Source organism: Capsella rubella, unplaced genomic scaffold, assembly GCF_000375325.1.
Source record: "Capsella rubella cultivar Monte Gargano unplaced genomic scaffold, Caprub1_0 scaffold_8, whole genome shotgun sequence".
Classification (NCBI taxonomy): Eukaryota; Viridiplantae; Streptophyta; class Magnoliopsida; order Brassicales; family Brassicaceae; genus Capsella; species Capsella rubella.
Window position 1 is genome coordinate 12,357,988 of NW_006238916.1, and position 23,536 is coordinate 12,381,523.

The window sequence follows — 23,536 nt, forward strand, 5'->3', positions numbered from 1 at the left end:
CCCTATTGTTAGATATACAAAATTCATAGTAGTTTGGTACTTGGTCAAAAGAACAAACTCGAATACTTTTTTTAATATTAATACTAGGAACTCGGAGAGAAATATAAATATAAGTTTTAATGAGAGTAAAAATTACTTTGGGGGAGGAGGGAGAGTTGGTACGGTAGGTCAAGAATTCAATTTTCTTACGAGGAATCTGTTTTGTGTTATTCAAGGCAAAGTTTCAGTCTTCTGTTTGATCACGTTTAGTCGTTTATGGTTTAAACTTTAAACTTTGAAGTAGCTGGTCAATGTGCACGAAGCCAATAGACTTACATTATTTTGGTTTGACTATAAGGTCATCATCAATGCAAGGTTCTTACACTTAAGATTTACACATGAGAGGATCTTATATCTTACATTGATGATGCTCTAAACTACCGAATAAGATTCTTGGAGATGTGGAAGGAACGTTTGACTTTCTGACCAACAACACCTAAGCTAAGAACATTTAAAGATTCATCAAAACCATAACTATTAGTTTCAACTGAGTGATGGATCTCTTTATAACCCTCTCTTTTTATCTTGGGGATTAAGAAAAAACGATTTTTATCTAATAAATGCTTACCAAACACGGATTCATAATTCAACACAGCTAACCAACTTTTAAATAAAAGCTTATTGTTCGTATGAAAACTCCTTTTCAAATAAGCTATACGAACAAAAGAAGTAAAGAACACATTTTTTTGTTTGTATTTTCATCTGTGAACTTAAGATTCCGTAATATATTCCTGATACAATGTTGACCAAAAAAGAGTACAGTAATTCTTTATCAAGTAAATTATATGATGCATTATGAACAAATTAATAAACATTCAAACCATCGGGAAATACTACTAGATGATGGACACATTGGACAGTCTCTTAAGGAATCATTTAACAAGATTAATAAATATATACATTCTTGATTTCTTTAGGATCTTATTCGTTTTGCCATGTGCTTCCAATTTTTTTTTTCCCGATTCGATGTATATTGAAAAAATTACTCGAGCTCTCTGATGTGAACGCCATCAATGCTGCAAAAAAAATATATATATTTGTACCATAATTTCCTTACGGTTTCTCTTTAAAGCTAAACATTCATAGGAAGTTTCTGTTTTTTTTTTTTTTTTTTTTTCTTACGAAGGCTTAAAATAGCTAAAATTTTAATGTGAAAAGAGGGGTATAGTATTGTTGATTATTTGAGTTACTTGCCATATAAGATAATTCGGACATATCTAGTTAACGATGACGTAAGGAACTATGTAATGCTTGAAGAAACAGGCTTCACGGGTGATCCCATAGATTCTTTCGATCCTTTGTTTCAAATTTAGCCATGGAATTTAGACCTTTACATTTATTATTAATTAATAAAGCTGCAAATCATTCTTTTTTTTTGTTAGGAAATCAAACATTTTTTTATATAAGGTTCTTGACTGGTACCCAATTTTTAAAGTTATATAAACTGAAAAGCAAACCCGTGTTTTCCGGCTGAATCAACGCCTTTGAACATCTTCTTCTATTGTTATTTGTGTAAGTAAGTTAAGCTTTAATTGTTTTCATTTAACATCTAAACATTTCTTTTGGCGACGATTCAACATATAACTAATGTCTCAAAAATTTTGATTGTGAATTAGTTAGCTACACGTGCATGCACATCCGCGAAGTTTACGATACTTCTCTTGACCTTATACAGATCGTCAATTAATTAACGTGATGTTTTCCTCAACAGTCATTTATTTTATTTTTTTCTCATTTGACGAAAATTGTTTATTTATGATGGGGTTAGAACATCTTTTTCAATTTTACTTTCATTTTTTTCTCACTGAACAAAATAAAAACTTTCATTTTTGTTTTTTCAACTTTCATATTCGGCGATTGTTTCAATTATTATAACTATGTACGTTGTTGTGGAAGTCAATCGAAGTGTCAGGCTTAATCGCCGGCCATGGACCGGACCAAGTCCTAGTCCTAAAAGTTTCAAAAAGGTTCATAACGTGTCAGGAGTTTGTCCCTCGCTGCCCAAACCATATGACTCGTCTGAATCTATCCTTCTTTCTTAACCGACACCACACGTGTGGTCTACTTCGGTACGTGTCCCTCTTGGAACACAAAGCCCTCTCTAGTGGTCGGCAGATTCATCTTCACACAAGATTAAAGAAAAAAAAACACATAGCAAGTTAAGTAAAAAAAGTAATACTAAGACATGCATTCATCGTACGTACGTGCACGCACCCAAATCCACATGTTTGGTCTCTTCCCGACTGATCCCATCAATAGGTTAAGAAGGACTTTGTTGATAATTTTCCGGAGTTATAGTATTAGGTCCTTTTTTGTATTTTTAATTATGCTGTTTTAGTTGAAATTCCTACTAGTGCTCTTTTGTTTTAAAGTCAAAATAGCCTAATGTTTTGAGTCGATATCATAGAACTATTGTTTTCAGCAAAGAAGAAATTATTTTAAATAAGTTATATAAATTACATATACTATTCAATTCCGTGTACGCACCATACCGAAACAGACGTATATATAGCCTAATGATTATGGTACATATTGTTGCGATAAGTGGCCCAAAATAGTATTTTGTGAATGTATATAACGAAGAAATATAGCTACTAGTTAAATGCCAACATTTTACACTGCCTGAAACTAATTTGAATGGGAAGCTTAAACTTGGTGGCAATAATAGAAGGTCAATATCAGTTGGGGACATTTAACGTGTCTAAACTGACATGAGGTTTTTGGCATATTGGCCAAGTTATTGATATTTCATTTTCTATATATTAAAAGAAGAAGAAAAAGTTGACGTGATTTTTTTGTTTGTTTGGGGGAAGAAAGAATTTAAATGTAGTTGATGTGATATTTGGGGGGGGGGGGGGAAATAATTTAAAAGAAATAAAAGTAGTAGCAAATGCGGTGTAAAGAGTAGTGATGAAGTGAGGTATGAGAGTGTGATTACATGTAAAGAAGCTAATTCGATGTCGTTGGGTTTAGTGTGTTTCTCATCACTGCTCCTATCTTTTCTTTTTCTCTGTCGAAGCATTATGGAGCTACCACGTTTCGATCTTTTGTTTCCCATGAAACTTATGAGTTTTATTATAGGAAACCAGAAACTATTGAGATTGTGATTTTACTACAAAATCTGTAGGAACAACTACTACAAAACTATCAAACACTCCATAAAGTTTATATAAGTATTATAAAACATGCACACAAATAACATAAAAAAAAGAAATATCGAAAATCATAGCTTAGCAGACGTCGCAAGAAAAAAAAAAGAAATACAAATATTCTTAACGTAAATATTCTTGTTGAAATAAAAATATGCTTTGGACCACAACATCACGTGGAATAGGAAAATAAAGAATCGTATTCCATCTATACCGAAAACCCTATTACGCTATATATTCACTCTAATAATTGGTATCAAATTTCGATTTTAAAAGTCTGTGTAAAAATAGATTTTTGAAGAATTGTAATTATGTTTTACATAAATATATATATATATATATATATATATATATATATATATACACACGTATCTCTTGAGCTTTTTTTTTTTGGGTATATAAAAACGCTCGTTGTGTAATTAATAAATCAAGATTTATTTCTAAATATCAGCGAATGATGATGTGAAATAGAAAAAAGTAGAAAGGTAAAGAAACGGAAGCCAACTGCCAAAGCCTAACGGTATCGCTGCCTTTTTTACACAAAACCAAAAAAAAAAACGGTTACTTTCGGTCGTGGATATGGGCCCACTTTGTCATCCCCCCACGGCTTTCCTACGCTTTCTGAATCCTTCCTGGCCCACTACTGGCCCATTACCTTATTATCTATTTATGTTATTTGTTTCCTAAACATCATTTGAATTTCTTTTAGTACAATCAAAACAGTGTTGGATTTATTTTTTATTAGTGGACTGAACTAAAAGACAAACTAACTTTAAGTATACAATCATCATATTTATTTTAAGAAGTCTAATACCTAATTTTAATACACAATCTATATATATATATATATATATATATATATATATATTTTAACTATGTTTTTTTAAGATTGTTATTATAATTCCCCACTTATTAATTCTGTAAATTTTTGCAAAGTGAAAGAGAGGATGGGAAATGAATTGCCACTTATTTGTCGACCCACACATACACTGCTAATGAGAGAGAGAAAAAAAGTATATTGAAATACAAAAGGTGTGATGATTCTTTTGTCACTGTACGAGTTGCTTTTTCTTGTCATTTGTTTTTTTCAGTCAAAATATTTATATCACATATGAAATTCAGCTAACCAAAACAGAGAGCCCAATGATTTGAACACATAGGTGAAAATGTGAAAATTTATAACCCATATACACTAGTAGTCATTAACCCCTTATCCCTTTGGGTATGAGAGAAAGAAACAAAAAAAACTTTATGGATTACTTAATACTAATTAGTGATGATAACAAATCAAAACTTAATGATAAAAAATCGACACATCCCCGCATTATTAATCAAATACTTTTACATAGTGGCCTTATCCTATGATAAAAAAAAAATGCATACTTCCACACACACACACACAATGTTATTACTATTCTTGTTGTTATTCATAATTTTGTCTTTTTCATTTTATCCCCTATATACCAAAAAGGAAAATTATCGGCTTATCGTATATACTTTTTTGTTATCGACTTATCGTGGGTGATGAACTGATGAGGCAGCATCTCTCTAGTCCTCTCTATAATAATAAAGGCTATATCTATCTTTCTTTTCTTTTCTTTTTTTTTGGCAACAAGCTCTCATATATTCAAAGAACACTATTAAACTAAACATCTCAGAACTAATTAACATTTATAACCACAGTAGTTAAAAAAAGAATGAGGTTTGGATATAATTAATTATATTTTTAAGTAGAGACAATGTCTTTAACTAAGGTAAGAAAATTAAGAATAATCGGTGCTTGATTAATAAATTGGAAAACAAATAGAACCAACTTACCTTTAAGAATCTGAAGACGGCGAGATAGATCACAAATAAGTGAAATACTGTATTGAAATAAAAGAGACAAATCTAACATTCTCACGCCTAAATCCGCATGGTTTGCAAAAGTAATTAAAAATAGCTAGCATCTAATTTTCTTTAGAAAATCAGAATATTCCACGAAAATCATAAAAGTAAATTAATTGAAAAAGAAAACAAGAAGATCTTTGGTTTTGATTAAGAGTAGAACATTATCATTTTTTTTTTTTTTCTGTCTTCCAACATTATAAATTATTCCAAGGTCGTCGTTGTATAATTAACAAGTGGGTGTCTTGAAAATGATATCAGATTCTGATTTGATGGAATCCTCAACGGTTCACAAATCACCTCTTCGAAGTTTTCTATATATATTATTTTTTTCATAAAGAAAACATTGCAAAAAGCATTCGAATAAAAATAATCAAATGTGATGTGCTTTGGGACTCTTTGGGACAAATTAATCTAGGCCCTGTAATTTGGTGGATGCACACAGTTGCACACCCCAACTTGGTTTCAATTGGAATATCAACGAATATATGTGACAATGAGGCCATATAAAATTTCGAAATAAGAAACTCGTTTGGTAAATAAACTAATGTTTTATGTTGACAAACAATTACTAATATCTTAAGAGCATCTTGTGAGTGCAAATCATACAGGAGCATATGCTTTGACAAATATTGGCATATGCTGCTATGTTTATATAGCTGATAATATTTTTGGGGAAAATATTATATTTATAAATGATTTTTTTTAAATGGACTAATTAGTAATTTAAAAGACATTACATTTACCAAAAATACAAAATAAGACACAACACTATGCTCGTAAAGTCCAAAACAAAACCCACTCTGATATGGGTTTATATAAGCCCAATATCAATTGAGAAGCCCAATAATATTTGAGGATTGGGATGCAGTTGACAAAATAGAATAAAATAAAAACATCAGTTGGAAAAAATCAAACAAGTCATTGGTACTTGCAACTGAATATAGCTAATCCACCGGAATATCCACAGTTCCACATAAACTATTAATAAACTGTATTATTGTACAATCTCTCAAGCCACACAGTGACACAGGTAAAGGATTTACCATAAATTTCAAAGCTTTTCAACATTTCTCAATTTCATACAATTTTAGCTTTACGAACCAAAAAGAGATATAAAAGACCATGATGTCACGCGGCAGCTCCACCCTCCTCATCAGTCTCCTCCTCCTCACCGCCGTCGCAATCGCCGTAAGTCACTTCCTTGGAACATGCAAGTACGCACACAAATCGTATAATCGTTACATTTGAATGATATTAATGTGTTATTTTAATTAGTTGGACAATGATGAAGACATGTGCGTGTTCACGGTTTACATACGAACCGGTACGGCATGGAAAGCCGGTACAGACTCCGTGATGAGCCTCCGTCTTTACGACAGTTACGGTCAAGACGCAGTTATCTCCGATTTGGTGTCATGGGGAGGTCTAATGGGTCCATTTCATGACTACTTCGAGAGGGGCAATCTCGATATTTTCAGCGGTCTAGGTTCTTGTCTCTCGGGTCCGGTTTGTGCGATGAATCTGACATCCGATGGCTCGGGTGATCATCACGGTTGGTATTGCAATTACGTGGAAGTGACGATGAGTGAGAGCCGTCGGAAAAGTTGTTCTCAGGAGAAGTTTACAGTGGAACAATGGCTGGCTCGTGATGCTTCGCCGTATGAGCTGTCGGCGATTAGAAACCATTGTTCGGACTTGGTCAAGAATCAGCGAGTCGTTATGACCACGTTGATGTAATGCGAGATTGTTATTTATTCATTACTTTGGGGTCAAAATGTAACGTTTCCGTGTGCGATTTGAGAATTTGTGGGTGTTTATTTTCTCTAATAAAGAAAATGAAAATAGATGTGTTATTTTGTATTGCAATGCTTGACATTTTGAGTGATCAATGTATATAATATGAGAATATGGAGAGCAAGTTAAATAAAAGTTTTTTTTTTAATATATGTGAAATGTGTTTTAAGAAATAATAGTGAAAATATGATAGTGTTCTTCACTCTGTCGGAAACTTTTTTGATTTGAAATTTTTTTATAGTTACCATGGACAAATTTTTGTTTCTTTTGTAAAGCTAAATACAGTATCCCCACAATCTCATTCCTATACAAACAGTTTTGATCATCCAAGCCCAAAAATATGAAATTAAATAATTCACACAATTTTGTCATTTAGTTGTCGCTCGCCGGCCCAAAAAATATAAAATCGAACGAAGAATATTCCGGCCGTGTTTTTCTCAGTCCTGCATATAAAAAATCACCGGAAAATTCTCAAGAGTCTTGTCCACGGCGTTTCATGAGTTGTTGTTGAGCCTCTGATAGTCCTCTAGTAACTTGCTCATCCTCCGGCGTCTCTTTTCTCAATATCTCATAATCTCCCACCGCCAATTCCCACTTCCCGATCTGCACCCGCAATTACTTATAATTACGATAGAGTCCCAAATTTTCTTATTCATTATCAATTGACCCCACTATTTTTTATTTGTTACCTTCGAGTTACAATCGGCTCTTCTGAGCCGAGCCTTGCCGTATCCCGGACGTACGGATAGAGCCGCCGTGCAATCCTCAACAGATTTATCGAATTGACCCAATTTTGACCGGCAAGCCGCGCGGTTGCAGAGCAAAACGGAGTTTCGTGGATCGTGGTCTAATCCTTCGCCGTAGGCGGCGCAAGCCTCTTCGAACCGCCCGGCTTTAAACAGCTCGTTTCCTCTGAACCTAGCTTCCGTCACCGCCTGTGCCCTCCGTGAAACCATGATCACCTCTCGGTTGTTCCCGTCCAGCTTGCCGGCGCGTTGAATCGCCTCCACCGCCTCGTCGAACCTGATAAAATCAAAAATTAAACCGGTATTTTTAAATTGAAGACCCGCACATAACTTCGAACCGGGATTTTAAAATGAAAGTTATATAAATACAGTATAACTCTAGATATATATCTGGTTATAACAAGAAAACCAAAACGTGTAACAGTAAACCGATCCTTTAAATGTGATATCGGTACTTTATTTATGATATGAAACTTGGAATTTGACCGGGTCAAAACAAGCAAAAATACAAAAAACCGGAATTATAAAATTTAAGAGCGGTTAGTAGATAATAAACCAATACTGGAAAGAAGAAAACAAACAAACCTGCCAGAGGCTAAATGAACCTGAGCACGGACGACCAAGAAACCAGCATAACCAATGGGTCCATAGTACCTAGTACTGGTGTCCACATCAAAAATAGGACATCTAGACAAAGCTTCATCGGCTTCTTGATGTCTATGCGTCTTCAACAAAGCCTCTGCTTGCAATGCATATACTTGTGGTGCTGCATCAGCTCCTGAAGAGATTGTGTTTGTTGTTGTTGTAATCAAACCATTCCAATCTCGTAATCTCTTAGCTTCTGTGCACTTGTTGAGATGGGTCTGTACGGTTTTCGCCTTTGCAATGTCTTCAGGGTCAGCCTCTGGACCCGAATGCTTGAAATGATATATTGATTTCTCCACCTCTCCTAACCTATAAGAAATTTGTAAGATATTTATATAGTTTTGATATAAGAAACTAAGAAAGGGTTATGATTTTTGAGGGTTTTCGATTACCTGAGGTACAAGTTACCCAGCCGATGATGTGCTCTATGGTAATGAGGCTCAATTCTGATTGCTTCTCTGCATTCGAAAACCGCATCAAGGATTCTCCCGAGTGCTGTCAAAGCTGCGCTCTTGTTGCTACGGTAAGCAGCTTTGTTGGGATCAATCGCAATGGCTGCATCATACAATGCTAACGCCTCTGCGAAATTACCGTTCTTGTAATCCTCATTCCCCATGATCTTCAACGTTTCTGGATCCATTCTTGTTGAGATTGCTCTACACAAAGATCCTGATTGATCTTGACTTTTTGTTGTAGTCACCGATGCCGCAGCCATCGTAGTCCTCTTGACGCCATATCCATTGTTATTACCGTAATTTACACCCGCCGTAACTGGTCCTGTCTGATTCAAATTGCCAAGATTTCCAAATAACATTACATTGCTAGAAGATGCACGAACCAATCCATTGGCTCCTCTTGCTTTCTGATGATCGGTGATCATGCTCTCAAGCTCACCCGATAAACCAATGGCTTCTCTTGGCACTTTCCTCTGTCCCCCTCCTCGATATGGATCAACGCTATTACTATTGTTGTTATAACTACTTCGTTGTTGACTCTCGTAGCTCCCTAATTGATGATTATTAGGGTATTGATTTGACGAGGGTTTTGACGGAACCACGGATCTCTGGTTCTGATTTTGTCGGTTCTGGATCTTGTTATTCTGGACTGGCTCTGCGGAAACCTTCTGATCATCGCGAGGCTTCTTCAACTCGGTGCCAGAAGATTTAGTGAATTGAATGTTGCTTGTGGCGGTTGCAGCCGTAGATGTGCTTTTCTGGCTACCGTTATCGGCTGCAGTAGATTTCTTGGTCCACAAGCCACGTCTACCAAACATTACACTCAATAAACCACAACCCGATCGTCTCTCGGCCGCCGCCGCCGTGTTCTCCTCCATCTCAAGAACCGGCCTTAGAATTGGAAACCCCTCTCCCTCCCAAAGAACAAATCACAAGAAGAAGAAGATGATGATGATGGTGAGATTTGAAACACAGAGATCAATGGAGATGAGAAGAAAGAGATCTCATGTTTAAAAAGAGGAATAGAGAAGAAAGATGTGATTAGGCTTTTCTCGGCCGGACGGTAAAGAAGAACGAAGATTCTTCCGTTTCGTGTTTTGTGTTGGTGTCATTAATTTTATAATATGTGTCATTATGTTTTTTTTTTGGTTTTACTAGGGAAATATAAAAATAAGGGACTAATTAATAATTAGGTGAAAAAAAGAAAAGAAAAAGTAACGACTGGAAATATATGTCTGTGCATTTTTGTTATTCGATGTCAAAATGAGTTGGTGGTGAGTTTGAAAATTGAGAGGCCGATTCATTATTGGTTAGTTCATCACCTCTCTCCTCTTTTCTGTTTTTTCATCTTTTATTTTCTTCTCTGTCAGCTCTTACTCTTTTTGTTATTTGATTTTTTTTTTTTTATAATTATTATGATTGTTGCCTGCTGACTCGGTCTTGTAAGAGAAAGAGAATATTTAGAAAGAAAGTGGGAGATTTGTCCGTAAACTAATCCGTGTTTTTCTCAGTAGATTCTATATTTAGATTATATGATTATTATGGAGAGCACGTCTTTTCCTTTCATGTAACAAACGTGTTCGATGATCTTTTCTAAAGAGTTATACTGTATCAATAAAAGGAATAGAGCTAGAGAGACACGTATTAAAACATTTAACTCTTATTACAATGACAATCCTAAGAGAAAGTACATTGAGCCATTGTCCGATCCGCATCATGAATTTAGTCTAAACACTCTCGGTTCTATCGACCGGATCGGCGAACAAATGCCTAGACTTCATTTTCAAAATGGCACTAGCTGGGTTAAGTCCTTTAGGACAAGTGGCCGTACAGTTCTTGATTGCTCTGCATCTATAAACTTTTGTCTCGTTCTCTGTTATCGCTTGAAGTCTCTCTTGTCTAAACTCATCGCGGCTGCGTTAATCAAAGAAAAACGAAAAACGATGTTTATGGACCCGGATTTAACTTAAAACCGTTTTAACTTCAACTTTTATACCTGTCGCTGATCCAACGGTACGCTTGTAGTAAAGCCGCGGGTCCTGGAAACTCTTCGGGGTTCCACCAATAAGAAGGACATGATGTGGTACAACATGCGCACAATATGCATTCGTATAGCCCATCTAGTTTCTTCCGGTCATTTGGTGACTGCCTGTGTTCGCGTCCGTCTTTTGGCGGCTTCCTCGTCTTTAACCACGGCTCCATTGATCTTTAATTTCAAAGACACAACACAACACAGTATATATAGTCCCAGCAATGTAAAGTATATAACCACTAAGCGACTCCCTCATACAAATCATGAGACATTATAATTCGTATATGTTATTAAATTTGTCTCTCATTTTCCAGAAATTTGCGTCAACATATCCATAGACTGATGCAAAAAAAAACATGGAGAGAGAAAGGGAGAGAGAGATCGATAAGAGATTCAAGAAGGTAGCTTAACTTACTTGTATTGTTGGTAAAAGTTAGTGAGGTCGACGACTAGGTCTTTGATGACGTACATGTGAGGCAATGGAGTAATTATGGTGGGCTTCGACGTGTTGGGGTTTATGGGTTTAAGACACGCGACAGTATTAGTACCATCGATATTCATGGAGCAAGATCCACATATCCCTTCTCTACATGATCTTCTGTAACTCAAACTCGCATCTTCCTCTGCTTTTATCTTCTGTAACACGTCCAAAACCTATATATAGCAAGTAGTACAATATATAACACATCCAAATTAATTAATACTAATATTTAATCCTGTGGAACTACTTGATCAACAGTTTTGAGTTAATTAATTACCATGGGACCACAAGTGGACAGATCAACGAAGAAAGATTGAAGAAATGGTTTGGAGGTAGGCTTGTCAGGATTCCATCTGTAAATCTTGAACTCCTTCTTAACTTCTTCGTGTTGGTCTGTTTGTAAATCAGACGGATATATGTAATTCGATGAATAATCACTGCTTTAAAAAAAAAAACAAGTTTGTAAGTAGTTGTGACTATTATATAACTTGATTCATACCTTGTTTATGTTTTGTTATTTCATGGGATATTAGAGTATCTTTGGACAAATCTTGAGCCGCTTTATGGCCTTTTAAGATGGGAAAATCTCCACCGCCGCTTAGGCTACTGCTCAAACGTACTTTCTCCGTCGCTGGAGTGCAGATCCTCTGCCGCAGCATCCGCAAGACAGTAGACATTCTCTGTTTGCTATGATCAAAAGCCGTTGAAATCGTTCGGAATTCGTTTTCAATAAAACCTCTTTGGTGAGAAAGGAAAAGAGAGACCCAACTACAGTGCATGGAGGTGACACGTGGACAGCCTAAAGGATGTACTAATGTAGTCCAGTGGTACGTGTGCGCCAACGTGTTCGTGTATACAAAATCTTTGAAAAACGTCATTAAAGCCCATATTAAAGCCCAGTATTTATCGTGATTAAGGCTTTCGGATCGGGTCGATAATAAAGAGTACTAAATAAGGTCTTTTGGAGTTTGGTGTGTAATGTGTTAGTTTGAAAAAGAGGAGCATTGGATCGTGAGCTTTCTTCTTCGTATAAACAACAAAACCAGACAAACATATTGCAACAGAAAAGTCAACGATCCATATTGATCTTGCAAGAGATATGACACGTGGCATGTCTCTTTGTCTGCAGCAGGACCACCTTTGACCAATCCACGCACATCCTTCTTCTCCATTGGAAAATTCTCACTTCTTGTTTGAATCTGCTCATGTTTAGTTGTTTGAATCATGACTGTATACTATATGATATTGGTGTTATTAATATTCTGCCGTACATGTAGTTTTTTTTTGTTTAACCTATTAGTAGATATTGTTTACTACATTGGGAATCAAATCTAACACTGTAGATCTTTGTTTTTTTGGAGGGTGGAATTAATATATGGGTTTATATGAAGTATAATAGATAATTATTAACTGTTTAAAAAAATATAATTAGTTAAATTGGTGGTCTCACGAGTCACGTGTATGGTGTTATCAGCTAAATCACTAACAGTAACATACATACTATTTAACCTTGATGTTGTAATGATAAAACTATACTAAAAAAAACTAGTATTACAAATAATTCGCATCGTCTCCAAATTCTTTAATTAGCAGCGTGGTACTCGCAAGTCGCAAAAAATAAAGTTAATTATAAGAGACGATGCGAATTATGTAAATTTAGATATATTTTATGATGCATTCCAAGCGAGTTGATTGGATGTTAAAGAATAAAAACCAGTGAGGAAACCAACAAAACCTAACGGACAAAACAAAAAAAAATACTCTTATAAGTGGAAAGGCATATAATATATATATATTGTGTTTGAATAAAATATAATTATAATTGCTTGATTAACTGTGGGTAACAGCTTACAAAATTCTCTTGAAAAGGAAAATAAAAAAATATAGTCTTATATACGTTAAATAATTATTAATGCTCGAATAATAATATTAGAAAGAAAAAAAACACATAGCACATCAAACATCTTAATATATTTAAATAAGCTTTTCCATTTCTTGTACTGATATACAGTTTGACTTATTTACATTATATTGAGCACTCTATATTAATATTTCAATAGTAATACATTTATGGTTAATCCTGGTTAAAAGGTTGAATAAATTAAAGATTGAGAAATGTGTAAGTCCGGTCAATAGCAACTAACTTCGTATTAATTAATAATATTTAGGGGGCCATAAAAAGATAACATGTAACAGTGTCAAAGGTTATCAAATCAAATTGTGTTATTAGGGAGTGGAAGGTGTAATCAAATCTAATATCTTCTAACATGTCACGATATCTTTTTATGAAAACTATCTTACATCTACCGTTTTTTTTTTCTTTTTTTTTTTTCTTTTTGTATTTATTAGGTATGTATATTGCTTCCGTATATAGGTATATTATTTTCGGTCTCTATCATAGGTATTTATCATCATTCCAACTCCCAAACATTTTTGTTGTTAACTCTTTTTTTTTTAATAGCATATAATATACTTTGTGTAATAAAATTTCATGGATTACTATATAGGGATATCTAGTTTAATTAGGTAAAGTAATCCAATAAACGGGATATATATAATTATAAGGTGAGTGATTTGATAGCGCTCTAGCGCCAGAAAAGTTAAAAAGTTTAAGGTCCGATTCAGATGTAACCTAACATTTTATGTTAAAACATGTGTATTTGATGTTGCCTCTAATCTTATATTGATTTAGCATATCAAAACACATTCTATAACGTAACTTATTAACTTACAAAACACTAGGATGTGTTTCACCCATGATTTCTCAATCTCTACATGCTGGTCATCCAACTGACTATTACTATAATTTGTAGTTGAGATGTCATCTACATGGTTTTTTCTTGTTCTTTTTTTTTTGTTGTTGCTTACACACGTTTAAAGTAATGGTATCACCGGAAAAAGATATATATACTCGAAACTAATTAATGACTCAAAACAACATGTTTTTGTATGTTGACAGACAATATTCGTCGATATGTTTTTAAGTTCAACCCTTATTTTTTTTAAAAAGATTAAAAAAAAAGTTATGCACAAATAAGTAATAAATAAACTTTTTAAAAAATAACTAAAAGATAGAGAGGTGCTAGATCTCGGGATTTCACTAGAAGATATGGTCTTTTAAAAAGGCAAATATAGGCAAAGTAGACAACAGCTATGAAATAGTACGACAATGACCTCAACAACAAGTACACAGTCACCTCTAATTTATCTCGCTAGCTAGTAGTATAAATCAACATAATACTGTAATAACTAATAAGTAATCAAATCAGTGATAAAATGAAAAGCAATTAAAATAAAAATGCTGTTTCTCGGAATCCTTGAGGAAAAAAGCAAAGTAATGACCGGATATTTGTAAAATATATAAAAAAGAAAACAGAAAAGTGGAAACTTATTAAAAGTACAAAAAAAAAGGCTTCTTTGATTATTTTTCTTTTGGTAACGTAAGAGGAAAATGTTTTGCACCTCTGAACTGTATATAGTTCGTTCGTAGGTGTGCGCGGTTTTGAATTATCTATCCGCTTTGTTTAAAACTGTGGGTCCGAATGGTAACTGCGGTTTTTTCTGCGGGAGAAGTGCGGTGCGTTTCAAATAGTAGCGAAAATATATAGATATATATGTATATGTAGATATTTTGACATTGTTACAGCACTGTTGCGGTGCGGTTTTGTAGTGCGGTATGGTTACCATTCGGAGCCTGTATGTCGCATACAATCATAATAATATACAAGGACCTACCATTCGAAAACGATTAATTAAATTACGATTTGAAAGATATTATTATCATCAATTGATTTTGAAAATTATATTTAAACCACCCTTTTCCCATATAACAAAAACCGACTAATTTTTCAACAGCAAACTAATTAGTATTTGACCAAGATTAAATTATTAATGTCATAAAAGGGTGAAAAACAAAAGTTATAAAAAAAAGTACTCCAAGTTATTTGTTTTTCTTTTTCAACATGTGTTACATTTTGGTAAAAATAGGGGTACTTATAAATAAAGACAATATGCTTTTTGCGGTAACTATTTAAGAAAGGCTATGAAAAATTTGTGTTGACGTATGTAATATAGTTTGGTTTCAGAATAGCAACTTCTATTTTTCAGATTACACACATTTTAGTATGTGTTTTCTAGTGCGTTTGTAGAGAAGAAAAAACCTTATACATTATATAATCTCTTGTATAAGATAGAAGAAACGTACAAGAATACGATTGAATCAGGAGGAGTGGAGGACAAAAAATAAATAAGAGGAAACATAAAATTCAAAATGTAGACTGGGTCAAAGGCTGTGCTCCATTTGACAACTTCTGTTACATGTCTCTGTTAAACATAACCAAAATGTTGCTATTTCACATGTAATTTACGCATCTACGTATATATAGTAACACTCACATAGTCACATAGACGTCGACTCTTGAATATTAGCCTCTCATTAAAATTCTACTTTACGAACAAATCATTCTCTTACATCTTAAAACATATAATCGCTTAATCTGAAATTTATCAGATATTAAAAAGAAAGTATGAGAAGAAAAAGAAAGGAGTGATAGTTTCAACTATATTACCATTTGATTGTGTATACTATATAGAAAATTTAAATACTTTTTTTGTTTGTATAAACGTTCTAATCTGTAAAACCTAACTAAATAAATAAATTAATCATTTTCCCTAGAAGTCAATATATGTAAAACCCGTCTACAATTCCTCTTATTCCATTCACATATAGGGAAACAACATTTCGAAGCACTCATTAAAAAGATAGCGCAATGATAATGATCAAACTCATTTTATTAGTTAATAGAATAATCTTCTTTTTTTTGTTGATGCTTTTAAAAATTGGTTCTAGTCGCAAGGCGAATCACTTATGTTTTGAAAGAAATTTTTGATAGACGATTGCCATTCGAACAAACCATTTATGGAAAAAGGTAATGCAGATGTAAATTATGTGGCTAATATAAAAAACTATGAAATTTTTTGTTGTAAATTAAAAACTACTGTACCCTAAGTTTAGTGGGCTGCTACGAAAACTCTTGTGAACGATCAATATCTTAATTCTATCAAGTATCAAACCTTCTCTCTCTTTTAATTCACCAAAATGTAATTAACCCTAGTTTCACGTTTCAAAGTTTCAAGTTTCAAGTAAAGAAAAAAGTGGAACAAAAGGTAAAATAGTGAGAAAAAAAGTTGTAGAGTTATATATAAAGATTATGATTTTTCAAAATATAAAATAAGCTGTCAACTTTTTATTGGCTTTTTCTCTCCCACACAACCATCAATTCCTTTCACACTCTCCTCCTATTTTGAGTTTCTTCTCTCTACAACCCCCCCCCAAAACAAAATCATCATAACCTCTTCCTTCATCCCCATTCTTCTTCTTCTCTCTGTCTGTCTCTCTCTCTCAAGTCACACAACCATCACCTTTCTCTATTCCTGCCATGGATTCCGGCAACAGTAGTAGCATGCAATCATCCAGCGGCGGTGGTGGTGGAGGAGATCAAGAAGAGTACGACTCACGCGCCGATCAATCAATCTCTGCTTTACTCAACCACAACTCAACCACCGTCTGCTCCAACATCGCCGTCCCAACGCAGCTTGACTCTCTCATAGCTAACTACTTCAACACAGCTTGGTCAACGGATAATCCTCTTTGGTCAACAACGGCTACAAAACCCACCGATGGCCCTAGAGCAGTACCTCCTCCACCGATCTCATCAGAACCAGTCTTCTTCACAAACCCACTTCAACAAAATCTGAGAACAGTTCCAAACACAACTAGTCCCAGTTGTTCCGTCCCAACCGACAAGAAAAACGGTCTTGCGACAACACGGAATCCAAAGAAGAGATCTCGAGTCTCGAGACGAGCGCCTACGACTGTTTTGACCACCGACACATCCAACTTCAGAGCCATGGTTCAAGAATTCACCGGTAACCCTTCAACTCCTTTCACCGGATTATCATCCTCTTCTCCTTTTCCAAGATCAAGATTTGATCTCTTCGGTTCTTCTTCTTCATCCTCACGACCCTTGAAGCCCTTTCCTCACAAACTCATCTCTCCGTCGACGGTGAATCATCATCACTACCTTCCTCCTTCAGAGTATCATCATCATCAGCAGCATCTTCTCCTTAACATGAACGCGCAAAACATCGCAAACCCTTTTCTCCACAACCAATCTCCCAACAACCTTTTACGGGATCAACCCCTTCTATGTGAAAAGTCGAAACCTTCGAGCTCGAGAACGACGAGTAATGGTTTTGGACACGTGGACGTTGGAACAAACTTTGAGGGGCTTCATAACATCATGGTCTCGTCGTCATCGATGACACAGCCAACCCTAAATAATATTCGTGGATCAGACAAGAGTACTGAAGCCGAGAATGATAACGACCTGTTAAGATCGATCAATGGTGATGATGATCAGTCCATGGTCCAAAGATCGGATGGTTACACACCACATGTTGCTTCTGGATCGGAGAATATTTAGCGGCTGTGAGAAATGAAGGTATGGTGGAGTTATCGTGGATCTCTTCTTCTGATTAGATTCATTCATCTAACATTTTTACATTATGGTCGTATTTTTATTATTACTTACCATAAAAATACAAATATTAGAAATCTTAGAAAAAAACATATGATGAATGGAAACATTAATTAATGATTTTGGAATCTATGTTCTAAAAAGCTTCTCTAATTAACAATGACTTTTAACATATTCGAACATTGTTTTTTTTCTTTTCTTTTAATGATATATTCCTTTTTTATCCGTCGCTTCTGGATGTGTATATATATGATTTTGAACATCTGATCTTAGAGCAACATTATTGCAAGAATTTTAAACCCCAAAATGGGTATCTTGCAACAGTGTTTTGTATCTAATATTAGATACAAAACACTGTTGCAAGATACCCATTTTGGGGTTTAAGAGTCTTGCAATAATGTTGGTCTTAGTGCCATGAGATATCAATGGCTTCGTAAGTATTAATTTATATATATATTTGAAATTGGAATTTTTTATATATATATAAAGAAAGCATGTGCCTATAGAGCATAATTAAACTTATAAGGGACCCAAAAAAGATGGCATGCATCTACTTTTGGCAAAGAAAAATGTTGAGAGTTTCTTGTAACTAGGGTTCATACGTAACCCTAAAACAGAAGCTTGGGCACTGCTACTAGAGAAACATGAAACTGCACAAATAACACAAACATCTATTAATTTATTTTGCCTGTAATATAAAAAATGTAGATTATGTAGCGAGAGAGTGATTGGTGCCGAGATCTAGGGAATCGTTAGCCGCCGCTTACCCTAAATTCATTCATATTATTTATTTGAAAACTCACATGACACTTCACGATATATATTCATCTTTTAAAAATTTTAATTTTGTTTTTTTGTAGGTAGTACATAAGCTAATTTTTAACGTAATATATATATATATATCAAAAAATTTTAAAGTAATATAAATGCGTCGTCATTATAATCTGATACGTCATTTATCCCTTTCGGAAACAATCCTAAGGAAAACATACGTCATTCAACACGTCAGATCGTCATGTCTCGTAATTATTTTTAATTATAAGTTGTCACCATTATATAATGATAATTCATCAAACCAAACTTCGATGGTTACATCGATTGTGAGAGATTTCACGTTTACTAACCAAATTATTTCATACAAAAAACATATATACAAACTGTTTAATTGATTATGACTTCAGCTTCTTCTCCTTTTGTTTTTTTTTGGTTTTGTTTCTGTGTTCTTACAGAAATTGGTTAATTACTTTTAATTCAAATATTGTTTTTGAACTCAACATCAACATTCTCTAATCTATTGATGTTGTAAAATTAAGTTTACAATATATATATATATATATATTCTTCGTCATCATGGTTGAAAATCAATACTCATTTTCTCGCCAATATCTTTTGCCATTTCTTTTATTTTTCAGTGAAATTATGTCAGTTAGATTTGCTCTTGATCTCTCCACTAAGACGAGAAACACATATTAATATATTTGTTCTCCTATTGTTTTAATTTGTAGCTTGAGGGGAAAAAATAAAATAAATGAGTTATATTTTTCGCTTCAACTAATTCAGAATATCTCTGTCTCCACTTAGTGAAAATTTTACACAAATGCTTTCTGAAAAGAGAAAAAAATAAAGAACCAACTCAGGAAAAGGGAAAAACCTTTTTGATGTATCTATCAATGTATGAATTATGTATACAAATTTAATGATATATAATAAACAAACATGGATTTTTATGAAATTAAAAAACTCTCATACATATTATCTTCGGTTGTGGAGATTGGAATATCCAAATGATTAGGCAAAGGATTTTTAGAAGATTTAGGGGGCAAAACAAGAGATACAGAGAGAGAGAGAGAGAGAAAACAAAAGCAGTTTTGTTGTTTTGCAATGATGTTTCCACGTTGATAATGCATATACATGTATGTCGTATGAGTTTTTGAATCATCATATCGAAATTGTGTCTTTTTTATTCAAGAAGTTATAATTCTATTTTCGATGAAAACTTTTTTTTTCATAATTTACAGAATAATAATTTTAAAATCAGAATAATAATATTCTGTATACAAGATCCACTAGTCGAGAAAAATAAATAAAAGAAGGGTATATAATGAGTTTTCCATATAGGCAAGACAGGACAGGCCTTTTTAGCAGTAGCTATGCGCCCACTGTTTTTATACTTTACTGATTTTGCAAAGGTGAAAACCTTTTTATTCATTATCACCATCGATCACACACTATATTTTACACAAATGCTTTCTGAAAACGTTTACTAGATCAACTTTACTTTGGACCCTAACAACGTTTTAAACTTTTTAAATAAAGAGATTTTAGGATAGTTTTAGAATTTAGAGATTAAGGGATAGCCATAAAGTCCATAAAGTAGGTTAAATCAAACTCCAACCACTTAAATTTTGCACTTTGAAAATAGTTTCCAAACTCTAATCAGCTATATCTATCATTAAACTCTAATGTTCGTTTCGTAATCGCGCAGACTGCAAAACTGTAAATTAAGGCAATAATACGATTACGAAATGAACATTCTGCTAATCTTTTATATTTTCAAATTTAGTGGTGAATGTAAGTATTTTGAAATATTTGACATGGTTTATGTGTACTTAACTAGGTTCGGACCCGCGCTACAGCGCGGGGAAAATAATTACAATATATAATTTTTGAAGGATTAGAATGTTACATTTTAATGTTGTTAGAGTGCAGTCGATTATGATAAATCATATATTTGTATAATAAGTTTAAATAAAATAATAAAGGAAAAAGCGAGTAAATAATCATATACTAAGTTTTGATACAATTAAAAAAACAGTGAAAATTTAACAGCACGAAATAATATTTTTCGATAAATTATTCATTTTGACCATTTTTGTAGTAAAAGTAGTAATATACGTAAAAATTACATATTTACAATATATTTTTTTAAAGTCCGACCCGTAACAGAATTCATTTCGTAAAAAACATTATTCGTAACTTGTTTTATCATTATAATTGTGATTTTAGCAAACTACCCGTGAATTATCTAAAATTTACATAGTTTGATATATAATATATTTTATCAATAAAAATATTTCAATATTTTAAATTCTAATAGTTTTATATATTTGAACCTTTTATTTATAATATTTTGAAACTATTTGAAATTTTAAATATGCTCATGTAACAATGGTTTTAATATTGGTCATACTTATATTGATTTTAAACCATTGTCTAAAATATTTAACCGAGTGTAGTTGAGTATTATATGTCCGTTTTGAAAAATTCAAATTGCAACATATGCAAAAAAAAAGTTAAATTTTTATTAAATATTTATATTATATAGTATAATATCATAAATTAAAAATAATATCAAATAAAAGTGAAAGAAGAATAATATTTTTTAAATAGATTGTATTAAATTAGTTAGAGAAATATTAGTAAATCATATAATTAGTTATGGAAATATTATGGAAATAATACAATACTAAAAATTAGATTTGGAAAGTGTATGAATCCAAACCCATTAGTCTATCCAACTTTAAAAGATCCAATTACAAATTTCGGATAATTTTTTGAAATTGACTCGACCCGGAAGTGTATGAATCCAAACCCATTAGTCTATCCAACTTTAAAAGATCCAATTACAAATTTCAGATAATTTTTTGAAATTGACTCGACCCGGAAGTATTTTTTGTACTTCTCTTTTACTAATATAGGGATAATCTCATTAGTTGCCTAATTATGTTTTTTTGGATTTGGGCACTACTTTAATTTTGCTGTACCGACTGGCACAATTTTCTTGCAACGTTCTCATTAATTAGTTGCCATTTTCTTGCAACGCTCTCTTTAGAAGCAATCTGCGAGAATAGTTATTTATATAAATAGAAGTAATTTTGTATCCAAAGATTCTATCTATCTAATCTATCTAATCAATTGTAAATTTGGATTATAAGATTCCTAAACATAATTTTTGAATTGGATGACTATTTACAATTCAATAAGTGTTATAACCATGGATAAAGCTAGAATAGACATAATTCGTGCAAAGTAAAAATGAAAACTTTCGTAATATTTATATATCTATCCATAACTAGTGATCTTGGGAAATAATATCCATCAAAAAATAAAATGGCGATAACCTACAAGATCTTAAATCATAACAAAAAGAGACTAGAGAGAGTACAAAAATTTTACCGTGAAATAAAGTGGCGATACATCAGGACTAGTCAGTCATAGCTGGAAAAAATTCCTCCGGCACAAGCACCACTTAGTGTTAGCTGACTAAACGTATCCGCGACAGTGACATGTTTTCTTTGTTCATTGTCATCTGCTCCGTGTAATTGCTACATTTATATATCAAAAAGATTTCAAAGATCAACCATCTGTTTCTTCATTTTCAAACGCATTTAAAAAAAAACCGGACATAAAAGAAGCTTCTTACCAAAACCTTAAAAGCAGACTCTGAAATCACCTCTGGTTCTTGATTACGATGCAGACATATATATATATGTCACGAGCCCTCCCACTTCTGGTTTTTCCTCATAGAGCAGAGAGGAAATGAGTTAACAAATATGATGTAGAATCGAGACTGACATTGTTTAAGCAGGAAGAAGAAATGAACACATTTAAATATTAAATATAAACAAAATAAACAGAACATAAAAAAATGCTTCGAGATTATGATTATATTATTACATGGTTCATAAAAAAAGAATTAGAGAAACATCCTAATAACAAATTCTTACCAATCTTAAAAGCAGAGTTTGGCTACGAGTAAACTTCAACGACGAAACTTTGCTCTCTCAATCTCCCACTCTATTTTTCTAAACAATAAAAAAGAGACGAAACTTTTGCTTTCTAAAACTACGAGAATGGTAAATCTATAAAGAGATAAGTATAGTAGAGAACAAGAAGAGATAATTTTGTGAAGTAGGATTGTGGGCAAAGGGTCGCTTTATATAGCCAAGCTTCTAACGTCTATATTTTCTTACCGTTGTAAAATTTTGAGTCTCAAATATATTACCGTTTCTCAGTGAGTCGACACCTACAGTAAAAATGAATATATTATTACACAATTATTACACAACAGTTCATCTTAACGTTCGCCTGGCCTAGAGACTAGGGAGACCCAAACGGCTATAATTTTTAACGTCTATATTTTCTTACCGTTGTAAACTTTTGAGTCACTCCCTAAGTTTGTGAATGAGTTTGACACGACAACAAAAACCGTTCACATTTAGGCCCACTATGATGTTAAGCCCATCTCAAGAAGCTTCACAGCCGAGAACATATTTGATGAAAAGGCAGACTACAGAATAAGCTCATTAGATCATACTGAGGCCCAATATATTCATAGCTCATCACATTGTTTTTTTTTTTAAACATCGGATTAATGTAAAAATAAATTTAACCCGTCTCGTTTTAACTTTTAATCCTCATCTTCCTCTTTTTTTTTTTTTTTAATCATGAACCAAAATAGAGATAATTTTGTGAAGTAGGATTGTGGGCAAAGGGTCGCTTTATATAGCCAAGCTTCTAACTTCTATATTTTCTTACCGTTGTAAAATTTTGAGTCTCAAATATATTACCGTTTCTCAGTGAGTCGACACCTACAGTAAAAATGAATATATTATTACACAATTATTACACAACAGTTCATCTTACCGTCTATATTTTCTTACCGTCATGAACCAAAGTAGAGAACAAGAAGAGATAATTTTGTGAAGTAGGATTGTGGGCAAAGGGTCGCTTTATATAGCCAAGCTTCTAACGTCTATATTTTCT

At 33.3% G+C, this 23,536-nt stretch overlaps 4 protein-coding genes and 1 long non-coding RNA gene across 5 annotated transcripts; 2 read left to right on the plus strand and 3 right to left on the minus strand.

The window, feature by feature from the left end:
• The first annotated feature begins 6,036 nt into the window (after positions 1 to 6,036).
• LOC17876611 (PLAT domain-containing protein 3) lies at positions 6,037 to 6,931 on the plus strand. The gene is made up of 2 exons (XM_006281868.2): positions 6,037 to 6,266; positions 6,354 to 6,931. The coding sequence occupies exons 1-2, from the start codon at positions 6,201 to 6,203 to the stop codon at positions 6,813 to 6,815; spliced, it is 528 nt and encodes a 175-aa protein (XP_006281930.1). The 5' UTR covers positions 6,037 to 6,200; the 3' UTR covers positions 6,816 to 6,931.
• A 155-nt stretch (positions 6,932 to 7,086) lies between these two features.
• LOC17876764 (inactive TPR repeat-containing thioredoxin TTL3) lies at positions 7,087 to 9,798 on the minus strand. The gene is made up of 4 exons (XM_006279666.2): positions 8,656 to 9,798; positions 8,204 to 8,572; positions 7,562 to 7,895; positions 7,087 to 7,475 (listed from the first exon to the last, which is right to left on the minus strand). The coding sequence occupies exons 1-4, from the start codon at positions 9,594 to 9,596 to the stop codon at positions 7,344 to 7,346; spliced, it is 1,776 nt and encodes a 591-aa protein (XP_006279728.1). The 5' UTR covers positions 9,597 to 9,798; the 3' UTR covers positions 7,087 to 7,343.
• A 562-nt stretch (positions 9,799 to 10,360) lies between these two features.
• LOC17877323 (succinate dehydrogenase [ubiquinone] iron-sulfur subunit 3, mitochondrial) lies at positions 10,361 to 11,937 on the minus strand. The gene is made up of 5 exons (XM_006281529.2): positions 11,731 to 11,937; positions 11,509 to 11,624; positions 11,166 to 11,404; positions 10,715 to 10,924; positions 10,361 to 10,632 (listed from the first exon to the last, which is right to left on the minus strand). The coding sequence occupies exons 1-5, from the start codon at positions 11,906 to 11,908 to the stop codon at positions 10,446 to 10,448; spliced, it is 930 nt and encodes a 309-aa protein (XP_006281591.1). The 5' UTR covers positions 11,909 to 11,937; the 3' UTR covers positions 10,361 to 10,445.
• A 4,568-nt stretch (positions 11,938 to 16,505) lies between these two features.
• On the plus strand, positions 16,506 to 17,942 carry LOC17875993. Its single transcript, XM_006280669.2, has one exon. It carries the CDS (start codon positions 16,670 to 16,672, stop codon positions 17,714 to 17,716), a length of 1,047 nt encoding a protein of 348 aa, XP_006280731.1. The 5' UTR covers positions 16,506 to 16,669; the 3' UTR covers positions 17,717 to 17,942.
• Positions 17,943 to 21,492: 3,550 nt separating this feature from the next.
• LOC111829064 lies at positions 21,493 to 22,594 on the minus strand. Its single transcript, XR_002832640.1, has 4 exons — positions 22,498 to 22,594; positions 22,194 to 22,280; positions 21,947 to 22,095; positions 21,493 to 21,609 (listed from the first exon to the last, which is right to left on the minus strand). It is a non-coding gene; the product is annotated as an uncharacterized LOC111829064 (long non-coding RNA).
• Between the last annotated feature and the right edge of the window lie 942 nt (positions 22,595 to 23,536).

Coding starts and splice junctions, on each gene's coding strand:
- LOC17876611 (XM_006281868.2), top strand. CDS start 6,201: ATGATGTCACGCGGCAGCTCCACCCTCCTCATCAGTCTCCTCCTCCTC. Junction 6,267..6,353: donor TCACCGCCGTCGCAATCGCC/GTAAGTCACTTC, acceptor TATTTTAATTAG/TTGGACAATGATGAAGACAT.
- LOC17876764 (XM_006279666.2), bottom strand. CDS start 9,596: ATGGAGGAGAACACGGCGGCGGCGGCCGAGAGACGATCGGGTTGTGGT. Junction 8,573..8,655: donor CTGGGTAACTTGTACCTCAG/GTAATCGAAAAC, acceptor AATTTCTTATAG/GTTAGGAGAGGTGGAGAAAT. Junction 7,476..7,561: donor GAGCCGATTGTAACTCGAAG/GTAACAAATAAA, acceptor TTGCGGGTGCAG/ATCGGGAAGTGGGAATTGGC.
- LOC17877323 (XM_006281529.2), bottom strand. CDS start 11,908: ATGTCTACTGTCTTGCGGATGCTGCGGCAGAGGATCTGCACTCCAGCG. Junction 11,405..11,508: donor TGTCCACTTGTGGTCCCATG/GTAATTAATTAA, acceptor TGCTATATATAG/GTTTTGGACGTGTTACAGAA. Junction 10,925..11,165: donor AACTTTTACCAACAATACAA/GTAAGTTAAGCT, acceptor TTGAAATTAAAG/ATCAATGGAGCCGTGGTTAA.
- LOC17875993 (XM_006280669.2), top strand. CDS start 16,670: ATGGATTCCGGCAACAGTAGTAGCATGCAATCATCCAGCGGCGGTGGT.